The 19663-nt window shown below is 49.0% G+C and overlaps 1 protein-coding gene across 1 annotated transcript in view; it reads left to right on the forward strand.

Moving 5' to 3' along the window:
- The first annotated feature begins 365 nt into the window (after positions 1-365).
- Positions 366-19663, forward strand: part of Srrm4 (serine/arginine repetitive matrix 4) — a 149909-nt gene continuing 130611 nt past the window's right edge. The window contains exon 1 of the mRNA XM_046456412.2: positions 366-805. Within this exon, the coding sequence (XP_046312368.1) occupies positions 675-805 (131 nt within the window). The 5' untranslated portion in view covers positions 366-674. The remainder of the gene's footprint in view (positions 806-19663) is intronic.

Below are 19663 nucleotides of genomic sequence, written 5' to 3' on the forward strand. Positions count from 1 at the left end.
CACGATGATGGAGGAGGAGAAAGAGCCGGGAAGCAGGATTCCCTGCCTGGCTGAGCCCGGGGTGGGGGACAGCTTCTCAGTAGGGTCAGCGCTGCAACTCCGTGGCCGCGGGGCCTTGGTGACAGGCGCACGCCCCGCCCTTTCTCCTCCCAAGACCTGCGGGCTTTTGTTATGCAGATGGCGGCAGGAGGCTGAGCCAGAGGAGGAGGGGGTGGGTGGGAAGGAGGAGAGACAGGGAGGGGGGGGGGGGGGAGGCAAGTGCAGCTCGCGCGACCAGCCTCCTCTTGAAACGTCACATTGTGCGAGAGACAAAACCCGGGCGCGCCGGAGCTCACACGCGCACGCACACCCGGACGACCCGGTCGCCTCTGCTCTCCCAGCGCTGCCGCGGAAGCCGGCCCTGCTGGCCCTTCCCGGGCTGCGCAGCCCTGCGAGCTGGGAGCGCAGCCCAGAGCCAGCCCAGAAGGCGACGAAAGCCGGCGGACGAGCCCTCTGGCCCCGCTGCCTGTCCAGACCCGGGCGCCCCATCCCCCGCCCCGAACTCGGATCCTCCCACCCCACCCCTCTGGCTTTCCCGCGGACAGCGCCCGGAGCCGGCTGCGCCCCCGTTTGGAAGCCACGTTTCAGCACTTCGGACAGCGCCCGGGCGCCCCGCGGGCCCCTTGGGGTTGGCTATGGCGAGCGTTCAGCAGGGCGAGAAGCAGCTTTTTGAGAAGTTCTGGCGAGGAACCTTCAAAGCGGTGGCCACCCCGCGTCCCGAGAGCATCATTGTTGCTAGTATCACGGCCCGCAAGCCGCTGCCAAGGTAAGGACCTCGTTCTTAAGAGGGGAGACGCCGGAAGGTCCCCCTTTCTGGCCTGTGCCCCGGAGCGGTGAGGGGTGGATGCAGGCAGCTGGGCTCTCTCTTCCCGTCACTACTCGGTGTCTCCCGCTGGAACATGGGAACTAATTGCTTGTGTTGAGGAAGAAGCTGGTGAGAGGGACGGGGATTCTTTGGGGACAGACGCTGCAGGGACCCTATTGCTCCTATGCAAGAGATTTTTTGCTTTCTTAGGGTGGGCGGTGCGGCTGGGGTATGACTTGACTGAAAAACTTTTCTTGGTATCACAGAGCTCAGAGGGCAGGGGCCAAAGGAATGGTGGATAGGGGGTGATTGGGGAATGTTGGGCAAGGTGAGGGGTGAACCGGCTGGAACCCTGGGCAAAGGCAGCCGCACATTGCTATCCTCAGCTCAGAAACCAGGGAGCTCTGAGCGTTTTGACAAAAAGCCCATATGTTGTTCCCTCAAATACACCCAAAACAGCACCCTCCTCCACGCCTTTTGGGCCGCTGCTGCCGCTGCTGCTGCGGCTGCCACCAAATTCTCTCCTCTCCAGCATCCAAAACTGGGATTCTGAGCTCCAGGAGTCAGGGAGGAGTCTTCCGAAATCGTGAAGATGATCTTGGTAGAGTTTTATTTGGTTTTTCAAAAAGACGCTGATTGCTTTGAACTCAGGGATGGTAGCAGATCCTGGAGTGGTGGTAATAAAATAAAATAAAATAAAATGATCCAGGAGGAGAAAAGGGAAGAAATGAAAGGCAGAAAGAGGCGGAACAAGATGTGGGGTGAAGAGATGAGGGGGCTGGGGAGAACCGAAGGGTTCCAAGATAGAGAACCCCCCCCCCTTCTTTTGATAAGTCATTCCATTTAGAGGAGTTTGAGAAGAAAGGAAGAAGGCTGTGCCCTCTGTCAGGGAGAATCAAGGCAGGATGGAAACTCCTCTTTTGCTAGTGTTGGATGTGCGGTTTGGCGGGCAAAAAAAGGAAGAAGCGGGCCAGGGGGGACCACTTGGTGGATTTATTAATCCTGGCAGGCGACATTAGGGAGTAGATTGAAAACATGTTTGAGAAAGTGTTTTGGACAGAAGGCTTGTTCTGGGACAACTCGATCTGAACTTTGCAGTAGGTATGGGGTCGACGGGGAATCACACCTGCAAAAATAAAACCCATACTGCAGAACTTTCCTCTAGTCGGATAGAAGCTCAGATAAGTCTTTAGAAAAAAAAAATGGATGTCCCCTGTTGGGACCGGGTGACCAAGAAACACCATGGGCCAGTGGGGTGCAGCAGGCTTCAAGCCGCAGATAGTATTTGCAGAGGAGAGGGAGGGGGAAGCCACTGTCAGGCTGGAGAAGGGGAACAATAAGGCCAAATGCCATTAAAAGCTGACGCTTCCCTGCTCCGAAAGAGGTTCTTTGTAGAGAGTTTTGACGTCAGCAGTTTTATCTTCCTGGTTCTCTGCCGTCCGATCCACCTTTGGAGTGTACCTACAGTTGGCAAATCAGATGCTGCACTGGCCAAAGATTATGCCCTTGTAGGAGGGACTCAGGGATTTTGATTGGAAACTCCAAGTGTGGCATTTGGTCCAGAGTTTCTCATCTATTTTAGGAGCACAGAGGGGGGAGGAAGCAGATTCCTGATGGGGCTCTAATTCAGAAAAGCATGTCCCTGTCTACTTCCCTTAGTATTTCCTTGTTTTGTCTGGCTGGTACTAACATGCCTTTTTCTTGGTCGTTGTGTCAATCACATAAATTTTCTACCCAGTGTCCCGAACCCTCCTGCTTTCGGTGGCTTTGGGATAATTCTGATTTAATCTGTCTGAGACCTTTTACGACAGCTCCCACATATGCCCCCTGTTTTCATTTCTCTCTGGGTTTCTTTTAATGTCTTGGGTCTCCTCTCTCCTGAGGTTAAAGTCTGAGCTACAAGCCCTCGATTTATGTCATGCTAGGAGGATCCTGTTTAATATTTCTGTAACAGGCGTGGCCTCTCTGTGGAACAGATCCCAGTTTTATGGGTGTTTTTCTTGGTGTGGGTTCGACGGGGAGCATGGGAGGTTTGTGTTCAAGGCTGGGATTGAGCTGTCTTTTCGTAAGATGGGCTCTCAAACCTCACCCCAACAGCCTCCTCCAGGGGTGGTCAGTTTCTACTTCCTTTCCGGTGTTCTGTAGTGACTTAAACTTAAAAGCACCAGGTTTGCCAAAGCAGAGTTCTTAGGAGGAAAAAAGGACAGAGCCACTGGCATCATTTGCCTCCCCCCCCCCCACCGTGACTGTTTTTCAGAGAAAATCTAGAGACTCATTCTCATCAGAGATGTTGTTGAGTTCCATGACTCAAACCCAGCTCACAGTCAGCAGATCCACACAAGTAGAGCTGTCTGCAGGGAGATGGAGGAGGGGCCGGGGAACCCAGTCCTGTTAGGTGCACACTTTATATTTGTTTAATATTTCTCCCTGAATGAGCTTCCCCAGGATGTTTTAAGTGTATCTTCCGAAGATAATTGAGCACCAGGACAGAAGTATAGGATCCGTTTGTTGATCTCACAGAAACATGCATCCATCACATCCGCTCCAGCAGAAGCCCCTCAGCCCCTCCCTCCTCCTTCCCCTCCTCCCTCCTCCCCCCTGCTCCCTCCCCCCTCCTCCCTCCTCCCTCCCCCCTCCATGAGACATACTTGATGAGGAACGGCTTTATCATGTATCCAATTGCAAGCAGATGTCTGACTCAAATGTCAGAACAGTATAGCAGAGCGGGAGACGGTCTATCATCGTGGTTAAGAAACTGATTGGAACATAAGACAGCCTGGAATCCGGACCTGGTTCTATCACTTACTGAGCATCCTGAACAAGTAGCTCTACCTGGCTGAACTGGCTTGTCAGTTTGAAAGCAGAAGTAGTAAGAGTTGGCACCCTAGATGGAGGGAGAGGAGGACTGAAGCTGGTAAAGCCCTCCCTCTGGTGTGCGGCACACAGTGTTTGTTTAGTAGACGTGGGTTCTGTAACAAAGCTTACAGTGGCTAATGGGAAATCAACTGTTCCTAGGTATTGTGTTGCATACGCCTTTCCATGTCTTCCTCGAATAATGCTGACCATCAACATCTTGAAGGTTTTTTGTTTGTTTGTTTTGGTAGTAGGGATTGAACTCAGGGGTGTGCAACCACTGAGCCACATCCCCAGCCCTACTTTGTATTTTATTTAGAGACAGGGTCTCACTGAGTTGCTTAGGGCCTCGCTAAATTGCTGAGGCTGGCTTTGAACTCACGATCCCCCTGCCTCAGCCTCCTGAGCCGCTGGGATGACAGGTGTGCACCACCACGCCCGGCTAATCTCGAAGTTTTAATTGCATTGAGATAAGAATTAATTAATACACAGGTAGTGTGTGGGGGGGTGGGGTCTGACTATTTCAGAAACAGAGTGGAGAATAGTGAAGTATTTGGATTCTAGATTGATTGGTCCAATGTCCGTATGGACCATTCTTTTGATTTGTATAGGAAAGACCCATAAAGCTCTAACTCTTCGGAAAAAAAAAATCCCAGTTTTAATCCCTGAGTGTTGTCGAATTTATGGTGATCACATAACTTAGAGTACATAGTAAGAAGTCTTTAAGAAGGAAAGGGACGTTGTTCATAATTATTATTTTGCAGGATGGAAAAATCTGAAAGGGACCATTGCAGGTGAGCCACAGTGAGGGTCACCCACAGACAAACTAGGACAATGCCAACTAGTAGGGAAGCCAGAGGGAATCCACAAGCTTCCTTTAAGCGCAGAGGGACCCCTCTTTTATCCCCACCAACGAAGGGCCTGGCGCTGACTTAATTCCCTTTGTTGATTGCTTAGCCGAAAAAAGTTTGTACCTAAGAAGTTTCGGCTCAGGGCAAACCCAGCGTTTGAAGGCAGCTGAAGTCCCAGTCATCATATCGATGACTGGTGGTCGCTGGGGACCAACTGAACATGGAAAAATCATTTGAAATTAGCATAAGAATTGTTTGTGGATCTGTGAGTGTTCTTAAAGGGCTAGAACAGGGACACCCTTAAAGGCAGTGAGCATTCTCTTTACAATTCATCTGGCAAGCTGTTCATTTTCTTCGAAAATCCTTTCTATACAGAACCGTCCAGAAGCAGACCTCAGCCCAGTCCCTGTCCAAAGGATCGTAAATTCCAAACGATCAGAGCTTTTACTGCATCAAGGGAAAGATGGCCAAACTGTAAGGCAGGGGAAAAAAAAATGCCTTTGAACCATTTAATTGGAGACGCCCCTTGGTGCGGAGAGATCAGTTAGCACATTTGTGCTGACTCCATCCTGGGAGCAGGGTGAGGGGTATTTGGAAGCCACTTCCCTGACAGCCTGTGGTTAAGGACCAACGCACCAAAGGTCACGGAGAATGCTTGCCCTGACCATGAATAAGTGGTTTTCTCTGGGAGGAGAGTGTTATTGTTTGGGTCAAAACTTTCTGTGTCTGAAAGGTGAAATTTGTTGAACGGGGCCCGGGGCTGGGGAAGGGGTCACTTTTAACATTGTGCTGTGTTCCCTTGTTAAACGCGCCATGTCAAGAACGAGGGTGTGGTAGATGCTCACTGAACGTTGGATGCATCGATTGATGAGAACACGTGGTCCAGATCCGGCCACAGATGAGCCCCCCTCCCAGCCCCACCCCCAGATCAATGCCACCCGAAAGACACACACGCTACAAATACATTCCACTTGCCTAGCATCAGAATGAGGCTCCTTAGATGGAGATGTCTGTCTGGCTCTGCAAGAAGACATGTCAGCTGATAGGAGCGCAGGGGGTTGGACTAAATGCTACCTGATCTCACCCCCACTGCAGGACACCACATAGAGGAAGCAGCCCCCAAATCCTAACTCCCGTAACTAGGAGAGAAGCCTGCTTTATGAGCGCGCTGGGCCTGCTGCCGAGGCACCCTATATTTTAAAACTATTCTTTCTCTAGAGTGGCTGGATTTACCTTCCCTCGAGGTAGAAGACTTCTTAGGGGCTCAGCCAAACCCGGGCTCTTTAATGGTTTGTGACCACAAGTTCGAGTGAGGTGTGAGCGGGTATTTCTGAGATTGGGAAACAGAGGGAGGAGAGACCTGAGCTCTGAAGTCAGATCTACCCAGGATCGGGTCCTGTGTCGCCATGTCCTAGCTCTGGGACCTGCTGGTGGTCACTTGGCTCCTTTGTGCCTTGGCCTGCCCATCTGTGAAATATTGTTCTCATGGGGTGGTGATGAGGAGTGAATGAAATTATTCACATAAAGAGCGTGGCCAGTGCCTGGCGCGTAGGAACTCCATCCAAAGCTGCCATGACATGGGTCACCTAGAGAGCTCAGCCCCTTACCTCCTGGGCTGGGGGTGTGGTGCTGCTCAGCCCCCCTGGCCTCACCTCTCAACTTCCCCAAATATCCTATATACACTTCCAAATATGATTCTGGAATTTCCTCAAGAGCCACCGCTGGAGATCTGCGGAGCTACCCAAAAAACCCTGAAAAATCCCCCCCGCCCCCACAGGGAAACCAATCCAGAGAAGTATTTCCTGTTACCTTTTGCAAACACCAAACGGCTGTGAGACTTTTGGCAAATCACTGTTTTTTTTTTCAGTCTCAGTCTCCTTATCCATAAAATGGGGCTAATAATAGCAAGCACCCCCAAGAGCCCTTTAGAGGACTGACTGAGGTCGTTTATGGAAAGTGCCTTGGCACCTAGGAAGGACTCCATCCGTGTGAGCGCTGGTTATTAATAATAAATTGTGGCTTTTATTCTTCCAATGTGCCAGGCCTATCACAGGGAAAAAGTTGAAGGAAACGCTTGCTGTCCCTTGGAGGGCTTCAGAATTTAGCGGCCGACATAGACACAGTCACTTGGGTAGGAGGCAGATGTCTTAAAGTGGGTGGGAATGAAGACGGGAAAGCAGGAAAACAGAGGAGGGAGATGCGTCCGGGAGGCACGGAGTCCTTTGCTTACGGTCACATGGTTACCCTTAGTTACTCCATCTGTAAAATGGGCACGATTCTTTTTATTTCACCAATTGTCATCCACCAACGCCAAGAACGGTCAGAATGAACAAGGTCTTTGCACCCGGTAGGTTCTCGGAGCCCATTTCTCCTCCCTTTTAAGTATCTGGATCGGGGTTACTCACGGGGGGCTATTCAGTGGTGAAGACAAGGTGCGGTGGGAAGGGACGGCCCACGCGGCATTAGCTTTCCAACCTCCCCACCGTGGTCTCCGGCGTGGGCTGTTAAGTTTCTCAGCCTTCACGGTCCAGCTGCAGCTAATATGAAATCCAGCCTCATTCCTTGAGTAACCAGGGTTGATGGGGGGATGGCAGTGAACCCACAAATGTCGGAGGAACAGTTAACCACAGAAGAATGAAAGTCCCACGTGGAAGAAGCTGCCTCTGGCTAAAAACATCAAGTCATGATTTAATCCACTCCTTCATTTATTCACTCACTCGACAGTTTTATTGACCTATGACTCAATACGGCAGCGAGTGACCAGGGGGACATCCTTACTTTTGCGTAGGGGGGCAGGGAGGGAAGGCAATAAGTGAAGAACCAAATAGTGAAATAATAGAAGAGCTGGTGGCAAGGAAAGCTGTAAAGATAACTCATGGGGAACCAGGTCAAAGGGAGAGAAAGGGGGCTGCTTTGTTTGAGGGAGGGGTCAAAACCTGGATGAAGGGAGGGAGCACGCTTGAAGGATAACCAGGGGTGGGGGGGGGGGTGGAGTGAGACAGAGGGAAGAGCCAGTGCAAAGGTCCTGAGGTAGAAGTTAGTTGGGGGTATTTGAGGAATAGTAAGGAGGCAGTGTAGCTGAAGCAGGGAGGAGTGCAGGCGAAGACTCCTAAGATGTAGCAGGAACTAGATCCAGTGGGGTCTTACTGGCCTGCTAAGGACTTCCCAGGTCCTCAGCTCCTAGGTTCTCAGGGGGCTCCTGTCCTCTGGGTCAGGGTCCTGAGTCTGATCTGATATTCTCAGTTCCCTTCCCCTGACTCTCACGCAGCCATCTTTGAACAAGAGAGTCAGAAGCCTAGCAGGGCCCCTTCATATGCTAAGGACAAGCATGAAATTTACAATCTCTCTGATTATGATCCATCGGATGGAGAAATTGAAAAAGACACTGTTTAGACTTTCAGATGGCAGTGGTAAATTTTGTGCCCATGACAGAAGCTGGAGTTTGGTCTCTCTCTTTCTCTCTCTCTCATCCCCATAGGTGCAAACCCAGGCCTGCACCTGAGGTCCCCCTTCACTGCACACCTTGCAGCTATAGTCTTCTCTCTCTCTCTCTCTCTCTCTCTCTCTCTCTCTCTCTCTCCATCCCCCCAACCCCCATTTACAATTTTGCTGAGGGAGCTCCCCATATGCCACAGCCTGTGTGCGGAAATCCGTGAAATAAAACACTGAATTAAGATGTCACCGAGACAAAGCCAAACCAAATACAGGGACAACGCCGAACCCTAAAACAGTCATTAAGCCATTCGTGTCTGCGTGGGTCTATTCAAAACAAATATGAAGATCCTCTGCACATGAATATTTCTCATCAGGAGAATCCCTCGTTTGCTGGGTTCCCAGGGCTTGGATCCCGCTGGCGGATTTACCGAGCAGGGACACCAACAGTTCACTATTCTCTGGCTTCATTAAAATGAAGCTCAGGTGAGTGTCCTGGAATTTTACAAGACAGTTAGGCTCCTGCAAGAACAGAAGTGCCATCTGAGCCCAAAGTGTGTGTACTCATGGTGTGTGTGCACACTCACCCGTGGTGGGAACGTGTGTGCCAAATGCATGTGACTATTGTGCCCAGCCCTGTGCTAAGCACATTCTACCTGTGATTTGGTTCCAACCTCACAGCAACTGCAGGACAGATGAGGAGACTGAGGGTCAGAGAGTAGGCATGGCTTGCACAAGGCCACAAGGCAGATAAGTCAGAACTGGAGGAGAAATCAGAGTTCTGTTCTCACGTGGTACAGTCCATTTTGCAAAGAAAACACTGAGACCAGGGAGGTGGGATGCGATTTGTCCAAGGCCACATAGTTCATCTGTGATGAAACCAGGACCTGAATTCAGGTCTGCCTGAATGCCCGAATGCAAGTATCTTCTTCTTCTTTTTTTTTTTTTTTTTTTTGGTACCAAGGATCGAACCCAGGGGTGCTCAACCACTGAGCCACATTCCCAGCCCCCTTTATTTTCTACTTTGAGACAAGTTTTCACTAAGTGGCTTAGGGCCTCACTAAGTTGCTAAGGCTGTCTTTGAACCTGTGATCCTCCTGCCTCAGCCTCCTGAGCCAGGATGGCAGGCATGTGCCAACCACACCTAGCCTCCAAGTATGTTCTTGTCTCATGGCTATACTTCCTGTCACTGGAGTCTGCATTCTAAATTGTGGGTGGCTTGTTTTGTTTTGCTCATCTCGTCTTAAGTCCAATCAACTTAGGCAATTGCCAGTGTGACAATCCCATCTCAGGCCAATCACAGTTGTAGCACCGTCTCTATCCTTCGCCCCCATCTCCACATACAGCCAGAAGACCCTCTTTGAAAATCAAGGCAGGTCGTCCTCTAAACTCTCGTGCATTCGCTGCTTCTCAGCATCCAGAGCTGACACCCTGAAAAGGCCTGTGATTCTCTTCATGGTCCATCTCCTGCCCAGATTCTCAAGATGATTTTTAAAATGCTACATGCTCTGCCCCTCTCCTACCTGCATCCCATTCATTTCACTTACCAAATTGCCTATATTCCTTCTTGCCACAGGAACTTTGCACATGCTACTAGAAAGCTTGCCCTCTCCCTGGTGTCTAGTTTAAACCCAACCCACTTTCAGATCTCAGCTCAAATGCCATTTCCTGGGGGACTGCTGCAGATTAGATCACACCCTCCAGGACAGACTTGCTTTTTACCTGTTCTCAAAATGTTTGTAGCTTATATTGATTTGTGAGTCATTAGTCTTTCCTAATAGGCTAGGCATCATGAAGACAGGAACTGTGTCTATTTGCTTACCTGATACATGGCAGAGGGCCAAATTGACATTGGTTGAATCCATCAATTGCAGGGCTCTCTCCTTTGTTGGAACCACTGCCATGTCTGATACTTATGTGCAATGACTGCTCTAGTTTGGGTCTTAAGCATTCCCCAAAGGCCTAGTGGAGGGCCTTTGGGTCTTTGGGGGTGTGGCCTAGTGGAAGGCCTTTAGGTCTTTAGGGGCATGGCCTAGTGGAAGGCCTTTGGGTCTTTGGGGGCATGGCTTAGTGGAAGGCCTTTAGGCCTTTGGGGGCGTGGCCTAGTGGAAGGCCTTTAGGTCTTTAGGGGCGTGGCCTAGTGGAAGGCCTTTGGGTCTTTGGGGGCGTGGCTTAGTGGAAGGCCTTTAGGCTTTGGGGGCATGCCATCAAAGGGGATTATGGGATACCAGCCTCTTTTTCTTCCTGGCCCCAGGTGAGTGGTCCCACTCCATTAGGTGCTTCTGCTATACTGGGCTGCCAAAGGCCAAAGCCACGGGGCCACCCAACCATGGACTGAAACCTCTAAAATTGTGAGTCAAAATAAACCTTCTCTCTTTAGAAGTTTGATTATCCCAGGCATCTGTTATACTAACACAAAATGGGCCGACACAATTGCCAGCATTCAAAAACAGCAGTGTGACTGCTTTTGATTCACAGGAGAACCGTTTGGACCACGGAGCCAGGGACTGCATCCATCTTCTTCCTTGCCGTGTCTTTGCACCTGATATAGTGGCTCTCAGTTGGCAATTAAATATTTGTTGAATGAATAATCCACAAAAACAATGCAACTCTAAGCACATTGTCTAGATGAGGAGACCAGACTACAGAGCGCCCCACAACCGTGGCACTAAAGGGACTTTAGAGATCATCCAGTTCCCTTGTTTTACACGTGGAGGACTGAGGGGTGTGTTTTATGATGTGTATAATACACTGGGTCAACAGAACGCACATAATAATTTATAAATAAATACACACGTACGAGGGTTTAATTCTCAAAATTCTTATGAAGAGAAATCTGAGATTAAAAAAAAAGATCAGGTTACATTGCTGTAACTCAGCTCCTGTTTTTGTACTCAGGGACACTGAACCCACTGAGAGGAAGACTCCCAGGTCTACAGCCTTAGGCAGCCGAGGTGAGCCCCTGGTTCACTGGAGCTCTGTTTGCCCAATGTCACGGCTCCTGTTTAAACATCGTGGTGAGCTCAGGTGACCAGACACCTGCTCTCTCCTGCCACCCCACACCCCCACGGTGAGATATGGCATCCTGCCCCTGCAGAGCCTCCTGTGGCGTATGCTGCCATCCTGACAGGGTGTCCATCTGCACCCAGCCTGTGCCCGCGAGCAGGTGAGCAGCTCGGGCTGCTCCTGGGCTCAGGTTTCACGGCTGCCCCAAGATAAGGAGCTTTTGTTCGGCCAGCTTCCCTGCCTGGCCTCCCTTCCACAGCCAGGTGGCAGGTGACTCTGGGACTCAGCCTGGCTTCCAAAGAGGGTGAGGTCTCTGGCAGAGTGTGAGGTGGGCTCAAGAACTCAGTCATCATGTGGAGGAGGGTTGTTTGCTGCAGAAATGAGAGGACATCACTCCCAGCACCTGCCAGGGTCAGCTTCTTATGAACCACTTTGTCCCCTGGGGCATCTAGTCCCTAAGCCACAATGGGTGTGGGGGGGACAGTGGGGACCTTTGAGGAGCTCAAATACAGCCTCACCAGTTCACAGATCTCAGGGGGCAGCAGAAAGTGGATCCCAGAGGTATCACTGACATATGAGTCCCTTGACACTCGGTCTCAAGACACCACGCTGTTCAGAGTTTCTTGGAGAATAAGGTGAAAAAATTGATATTCTCGCCTTATAAATGGACAAATGAAGCTCAGAAAGGCAGGAAGATTTGCCCGAAGTCAGAGCATGAATTAGTGACATTATTGTCGCTGTTACTGTTCTTGAACGATTCCTATTGATCTCATTTAATCCTTGTAACAGTAAACACCAGCTTTATGTCCATTTTACAGATGAAGAACCTAAGGTCTTATAACAACCTGGACATAAGTCCCATATTTCTTAAGTCCAAGTGTAGCATTCCCCAGGGGCTCCTGCATCCCTTTGCTGGGTGGAGAATCTTCTAGAGTGACATCCCTTTTAGTGCCCATGGAGGGGTGTAGGGATTGGAGTGGAGCCAAAAACTGAAAGAGGAACCCAGAGCTCAGGGACTTTAGGAAGAAACGCCCTATTCCCATCCTAGTTGGACCAGATTGGGGGGGGGGGGGGACGAGCCCCAGGCAGCAGGTACAGAGAGTGTGAGACAGGAAATCTTTATTCTGTGGGATGAAGAGGGTCCTGGTTATGTGTGACCCTCCCCAAAGAAAGGACACCCTGACATCTAAGAGAGTTGGAGTGGCCTTAGGAGTAGTCTAGTCTCACCTTCCCCAAGTCTTCATTTTAGGGAAGGAATCCAGCCCAGAGTCGCTAAGTCACTTGCCTAACCTCACAGTTGATTCAGACCATGGACCATGGGCTGGTTTCTAGGAAAGAGAAAAAAATGAACACAATTGCTCAAAAGAGGAGCCTATCCACACCCCAAAGCATCAGCTGCCCCAGCGGCTTGACAAATCCATCCTCACACTGTCCCCAGTGGTGGTGAGGGTAGGAGCTGGACCCTGGGGTCTAAGTGCCCCTGGGTGTGTGGTGCCTTCCAGGGGAATTGAGGCTGAAGCTACTGACACAGGGACCCTGATGTTTAAGACCCCCCACTCCTGGAAAAGTCCGTGCTGTGTCCCCACCCCTCGGATCCTCCCCACCTCTGGGAATGTGAGCTGCGGGCCCAGGCGGGAGGGGTGCTGCCCGGGTAGGAGAGTTCTGGCTCTCTAGTGAGCATGCTTGGGTTTGAATTCTAGTCCATCAAGTGCTAAGTGTGTGCCCTTGGAAAGTCACATCACTCTCCTGAGCCTTGGTGTCCTCATCTGGAATAGGGGGATAAAAATTCCTAACTGGAATGGTTGTTGATTCTTGGTATAGCTGTAAGGGTCTTTGAAACATTGACCTTGGCCATTCAGGCTCAGAGGCAAAAGAGGCAAAACAGGTGGGGGATGAGGTGTAAGGAAATACAGGGATTACACCCCTGATGGAGAACCCCCAACCTCAGAGCTCATGCGTTCTAGTCTTTATTATGAAGATGAAGAAAGGAAGTCTCAGAGGGGTAAAGACATTTGCCCAAATGCTGCAGTCCGGCTGCAGCAAAATAACCGGGGGGTGACGAGCAACTTGTGGACATTGATACAGCAGGAGTGGGAGCCGTTTACTGTAGGACAGGAGGGGTATATATACATTCCACACAGCTTATCTTAATTAACATAAACTAGATACAGCAGTCAACCAATAAGGAATCTCCACACTTAATGGCTCGCTGGCATTACTTCACAAACCACTCCCTCTGCAAAATGCCAGGCGCCATCTTGACTTGTTTACAGACTCTAACACCCACAGTCACACAGTAAATGAGGACCCAGTCCTCCCAGACTCCCAGAATTTACTCCCTCTCTCAGTGACCTCATGGATGTCAATTTTACAACATTTTCATCTGTCAAAAGACTTGATAATAACTACGAATAACAGTTACTATTTGTCCAACACTGAACAAAGTGTTTTATCTGCTCTCAACCACTCTTTGAGGTAGTCAGATTCTACAATAGTTTCCATTTTGCAGGTGAGAGAGGATGAGAGAGGTAAGTAAAGTGCCTAAACTTGCAGGTAATGTCAGAGCTGGGACTGCAATTCTGCACTGGTAACTCTTACTCTTATTAGAAACACCTACTCTGCCAATCTCCTGCCATAGGCAGGAAAGATCAGAAGAATTAGGAGCACTATATGAAGACAAGCAAGTGTTTGATTAGCTGTTGACATCTTCCTGTGCATGGCTCCCTTCTGCTCCATCTCAGGGCCCTGGTGGTGCATGGGAGAGAAGGTGGCTCAGAAAGGCTGTCCGCTGGCTCTGCCCAGTGGTTCTATTTTGGGACCCACCATTTTGATGATGTATTAATGTAGTAGCCACCCTGAAAGCAATTTTCCCTTAGAAGAAGGAGGAAATAAGGAGAATAAGTCTTGGGTGAAAATTTGGGACTTGTAATTGTAATGTCTACCCCACATCCACCCACTCAGGAGCCACCATTGTGCAGTCCTGGGCGCCTCTCACACGTGCAAGGCTTCATGCCTGCTGAGCACTTGTTTCATATGCCCTCCTCTTCATCCCTCTGACATCTATTCCCTCATGATCTGTTCCCCCATGCATTGATTCCATTCACCCATCACCTATCATCCACCATCCACCCATGCATGCATGCATCCATGCATCCACCAACCCACCCATTCATCCATCCATCCACCCACCCATTCACCCATCCACACATCCATCCATCCATCCACCTATACATCCATCCACACATTTATCCACCCACCCACTCATCCATCCACCCATTATCCATCCATCCATCCATCCATCCACCTATCTATCCATCCATCCATCTACCAACCCACCCATTTTCCATCCATCCATCCACCTATCCATCCATCCATCTACCAACTCACCCATTCATCCATCCATCTACCCACCCATCCATTCACCCATTCACCCATCCATTCATTTACCCACCCAACCATCCATCCATCCATCCATCCATCTATCCATCCATCCATCCATCCATCCTCCCATCCATCCATCCATCCATCCATCCACCTATACATCTATCCACACATTTATCTACCTACCCACTCATCCATCCACCCATTATCCATCCATCCATCCATTCATCCATCCACCTGTCCATCCATCCTCCCATCCACCCATCTATCCATCCATCCACCTATACATCCATCCACACATTCATCCAGCCACCCACTCATCCATCTACCCATTATCCATCCATACATCCACTCATCTTCCCATCCATCCATCCATCCATCCATTCACCAATCATCCATCCACCTATCACCTGTCGTTCATCCATCCATCTATCCATCCACCTATCCACCTACCCTTTATTCATCTACTGACCAAGGAATTGATTAATTCATTCATTATTCATTCAACCATTTACTCATTATCCATGCATTGTCTATCCCTTATCTGGCATCCATTGTTCTATCTTCTTTTCCATCCATCCATCCATCCATCCATCCATCCATCATTTAATGAGCGTCTACTCTTTCCCCTTCTTCACTACTTCCTACTGTTTTTTTAACTTATTTATTTAATTGATGATAAGAACTTATAGCTCAGATAATTTCTTTTCTAAGACAGACAGACATAAAGCCTTGATGAACTTGATCTCCCACTCCAACTTCTTCCCCAAACACTTACCAGCCATGTAAGGTTTGCTTTTATTCTCCAAAGATTTGGGGGGGGACCATATATATTTATATTTCTAAAATATAATTCATTCTTATCAGAAACAAAGCGTCACAACAATTACCATGATCCTTTTTAAAAAACTTGTGCAAAAGGATCTCACATCTGCTTTGTAGCTGTCCATCCATGCTTTCCTCAAGCACTGAGCTTCTACCATATGCAAAACCTAATCATTAATAAAAATGTCTTCATTCTCAAGTTGTTTACATACAACCACAGGAGTTAGTTAGTAAGGATGGGAGTTAGATCACCACCCAGGAGGGCTTCCTGCCCCAGCCTTCTTTCCCAGGCAATATCCATCAGAGCTGAGGTATGAAATGTCACTGGTGAGGACCACCATCCTCCTGCTTTCGAGTGCATGGATGATCTCAAGACTGGGATCAGGTAGAAGAGGAAGGGTCTGTCCGGAGGTGAGGCTGACCTCGTGGGCTGAGGAGGCATTAGCGTTTCCCTTCTGCCCTGGGTGGTCACTCAGGAGGAGAATCAGCAAATCCAGCTGGGATATGTGTTCACAGAAACAGGATTATCAACCCATCCACCAAGAGGAACAACCCTGCAAGATGGGGAGACAAGACATGCTAGTAGTTAGCCATGTGTTCTTGGCCAGAGATAAATTCACAGCTGGCACCCGAGACGGGCATGAATCAAATCACTGATATTGAGGAAAGAGATAGACACGTGCTAAGCAGGAGAACTCACCAGCCATGTCTAGTTCTGTACACTCCCTTTCCAGGTGGTTAAAAAGAGCACCTTGTATTGCAAGTGAAAATGTAGCCCAGACCATTTATTTTATTTGCCCAAGGTTGCCCAGCTAGGCAGAGCTTGGGCCATTGGTTATCAGTGCACACATGTTCCCATGGAGATGGCCATTATCCCTGACCAAGGGGCACCTTTCTGGTTCCATGGTCTTATTTGTGTCTGTCTGTCTCTCTCTCTCTCTCTCCTTTTCCCCAAGCCTGGAGGCAGTATCTTTCACTCAGAAAAATCTTTCTTCTTTCTGTTCCTCCAAGACTCTCTCCTAAGTCTATCAATCCCCTTCCCCTAAGGGCTTTGAGTTTAAAAAAGAAAAAAAGTTAAAACACTCTCATATTCTTCCTGTTTTCAGCCCTGACACTTGCCTCCCTGAGGCAACAAGGGTAGAACCCAGGGCCTGCTTAAATTATTAAAAAAAAAAAGAAGAAAAGAAAAGAAATGCAAAAATATAGTGAGAAAAAAGATCCACATAGACCAATATCTCCAAATATCACCCCATTGCACACGCAATGGTTCCTTTAAGCTTCCGCGGCTGTGTGCTGTTATTACCTCCAGTGTGCACAGGAGAAAGCTGAAGTTACAGACATTATGTGACTTACCCAAGGTCACACAGCTAGGGACTGGAACCAGGACTCGAACCCAAGCTTGCAAGGTACTGATAGCAAGATACTAAGATGTGAGTGCATGGTGTGTGTGTGTGTGTGTGTGTGTGTGTGTGTGTGTGTGTGTGTATGTATCAAAATAATCCTAACAGGAAAATTGACTGCCCTGCTTCATTCAGCACGTCAGCAGACTGGAAGCCAATTTTGCTGATGAGAGCACATTGATTATAACCTGCATTTAACGGCCGTCTCCTGAATGCATCTGAGCTTAAGACTCACGTTAGTTCAATCTCTGAGGAGGTTATGCTCAGCACCCAGGTCAAATGTTCAGAGATGAAAGAAACATTCCTTAGAGCACCAGCCAAGCTACAGAACTCTGCAACTGAGTGGGTGGGGGGTTGAATGGCCAAGTTCCATAGAGACTACCAGCTATAATCCATTAGCAGTGGTTACAGGAAGCACTGGGCTTCTGGGGCTCCCTCTGAGATCAGTATCAGAGTGCTTTGATTGATTAGTGATGTCTGTCATTGTTCAGGAACAGGCGGTGGTGGTGTGTGTGCTATCTACTTAGCTTTCCTGGGGAAGGGAGCGATCCTTTTGGAAGGATCAGATCAAGGACTAACTCTTGAGCACCTACAAGGCTGTGACTACTAGTCTTTCTGCCGTCACTAAAAAATTCATTCAATGTCCATCATAGGATCCCCTTTTCACAACATTTGCAGTTGAGAAAACAGAACCCCAGAAAGGTGATGTTACTTGCCCAAGGCTAAAGAAGCTAGTCAGTGACTAACCAGATCTTATAGTTACTGTTAAATACATAAACCATGAGGAGGAGGAGGAATAGAAATGGCAATTGAAGAGTAATCCTGGACCCGGTTAATTAGTGTGTGCATGTGTATATATTTGGCCAGAGGGCTTCGTCTTATTTATCTCCATACCCTAAGCAACTAACACAGGGCTCAGGCTGCAACCGGTGGCCAATATGCCTTTCCTTAGAACTGTCAGCAGGCACTGTGCTAGACACTCTGTGGGGGGTTGAGGATAAAGGGATTTGGCTACATGCAACGGGAAAGCTGCTAGCTCAAGTTTTGGCACAAACTAAGTGCACTATCAATATTTGCTGAATCAATGAGTGCTCGAGGAGTTGACTCTGGGTGACCCTTGGAAGAGAAAGAAAGCCTTCGTGATGACAGAGCAGGGGTGTTCCCTTTATTGTATCAGGAGAGGCAGGAGGGGACACATTTCATGATCTCTTTATGCAGGTCGGGGAGGTGGTGTCCTGCACCCACAAGCTCTCTCTGGGAGGCTGTGGGACTCAGAGGCAGGACAAGGGCAGCGTCCTCTTGACTGCAGCCCCTGAGTGTCATGGCGGAACCCAGAAGGGATTGTGCCATGGTTTGGATGTGAAGTATCCCCCGCTCCCCAAATTCCTGTGCTAAGCAGGGATGTTCAGAGGTAAAGTGGTTGGATCCTGAGAGCTGTAACCTAATCCATCTATCCTACTTTGAGGGACTGGGTGGTACCTGTAGACAGGTGGGGTGTGGCCAGAGGAGGTGGTCACTGGGGAGAATGTTCTGGAAGGGTGCATCTTCCCTGGCCCCTTCTCCCGCCCTCTCTGCTTCCTGACCCCAACGTGAGCTCAGCAGCTTTCCTCAGCTCGACCTCTTCCCCCATGATGTGTGCCCAGAGCAGTGGCGTCGTCCATCTGTGGACTGAGACCTCTGAAACCGTGAGCCCCAAGTGAACATTCCCCCCTCTAAGTTGTGCTCGCTGGGTGTTTTGGCCACAGCAATGCCCGAGCTGACTACACAGAGGGACAGCCTGGGGAACCCAGCACTCTCTCTCCCCAGCTGGGTCCTGCCTGGATTCATCCTGAGGGGGATATTTTTGATCTGCAGAATGACATACTGCATTTTTAAAGACTCTCAGACGACGAAATCCTTAGGAGATGGGCTGAATGACTATTTCTTTCCATTTCATAGATGAGAAAAATAATACTCATTTATAATAACAATAATAAGAGCCACCACAGTGCCTGAACATACCCCGTTAGACGACATACTAACCTCTTCACATACACTAACTCAGTAAAGCCTCATAATACCCTACAAGGCAGGGGCGTTCTCATCTCTACTCTGCAAATGAAGAAAACCTAAGCTGACAGAGGTCAAAATTTCATCCAAGCCAATCCCACCGATTCTAGAGCCCATCACTCCTGTCAATCAACTAACCAACTTGTTAATTAATAATTTGCCTTTTTGTACAGTTTTACATTTTTAAAGTACTTTCTTCGTACTGAGTTGTGCTCTAATACTTCAAGCTAGGTGGAGAGGTATTATTTATCTTCACATCCTTGACATATCAAAAATAGTGCCAGGCTGGTGCGGTAGCACATGCCTGTCATCCCAGCGGTGCAGGAGGCTGAGGCAGGAGGATTGCAAGCTCAAAGCCAGCCTCAGCAAAAGTGAGGAGCTAAGCAACTCAGTGAGAGCTGCCTCCAGATATAACGCAAAATAGGGCTGGGTATGTGGCTCAGGGGTCGAGTGCCCCTGAGTTCAATCCTTGGAAATAATAATAATAATGAGAATAATAACACTGGGACCTGGGAAGGCTTGTTCCCCTCTGCTCTGAACTGCATGTCATACAGTAACATGACACAGGACAAACTGTAATTTGCACGCTGAATGTAGAATCCGATACTCTGTTCAGAACGGCAAAGTAACCCCCACCTATGCTACATTGTATTCCCCCAAGCCTCAATTTTGTCAACTATAAAATGGGGGAAATAACTTTCTTCCAAGGTGACTGTAAAAATCAGAGATGATAAATGGGATGATAACAACAACTCACCCATCAAAGAAGCAACATATACTGTGGCCATCCAGCCACACAGCTGGAGTGGTTTTATTGGATAAGCCAACACTTCCCCTTAAGGACAGGAGTGAATGATCACCAGGTGACTGGCTGGCTCGATCACCCGTAGCTACGGAGGAGCACCAGCTTATTTTTAGCCTCTTCCTCTTGCCCCTGCATTAGGAGTTGATGGAAAGGGCGGGACTGGGACTCGGAGCTGTGCAGTCTCCCAAAGCACTTGACATCAGTGGTCCCCATGTTG

Source organism: Marmota monax, unplaced genomic scaffold, assembly GCF_021218885.2.
Source record: "Marmota monax isolate L192 unplaced genomic scaffold, Marmota_monax_Labrador192_F-V1.1 WCK01_AAM20220418_F8-fsc00185, whole genome shotgun sequence".
In the NCBI taxonomy this organism is placed as follows: domain Eukaryota; kingdom Metazoa; phylum Chordata; class Mammalia; order Rodentia; family Sciuridae; genus Marmota; species Marmota monax.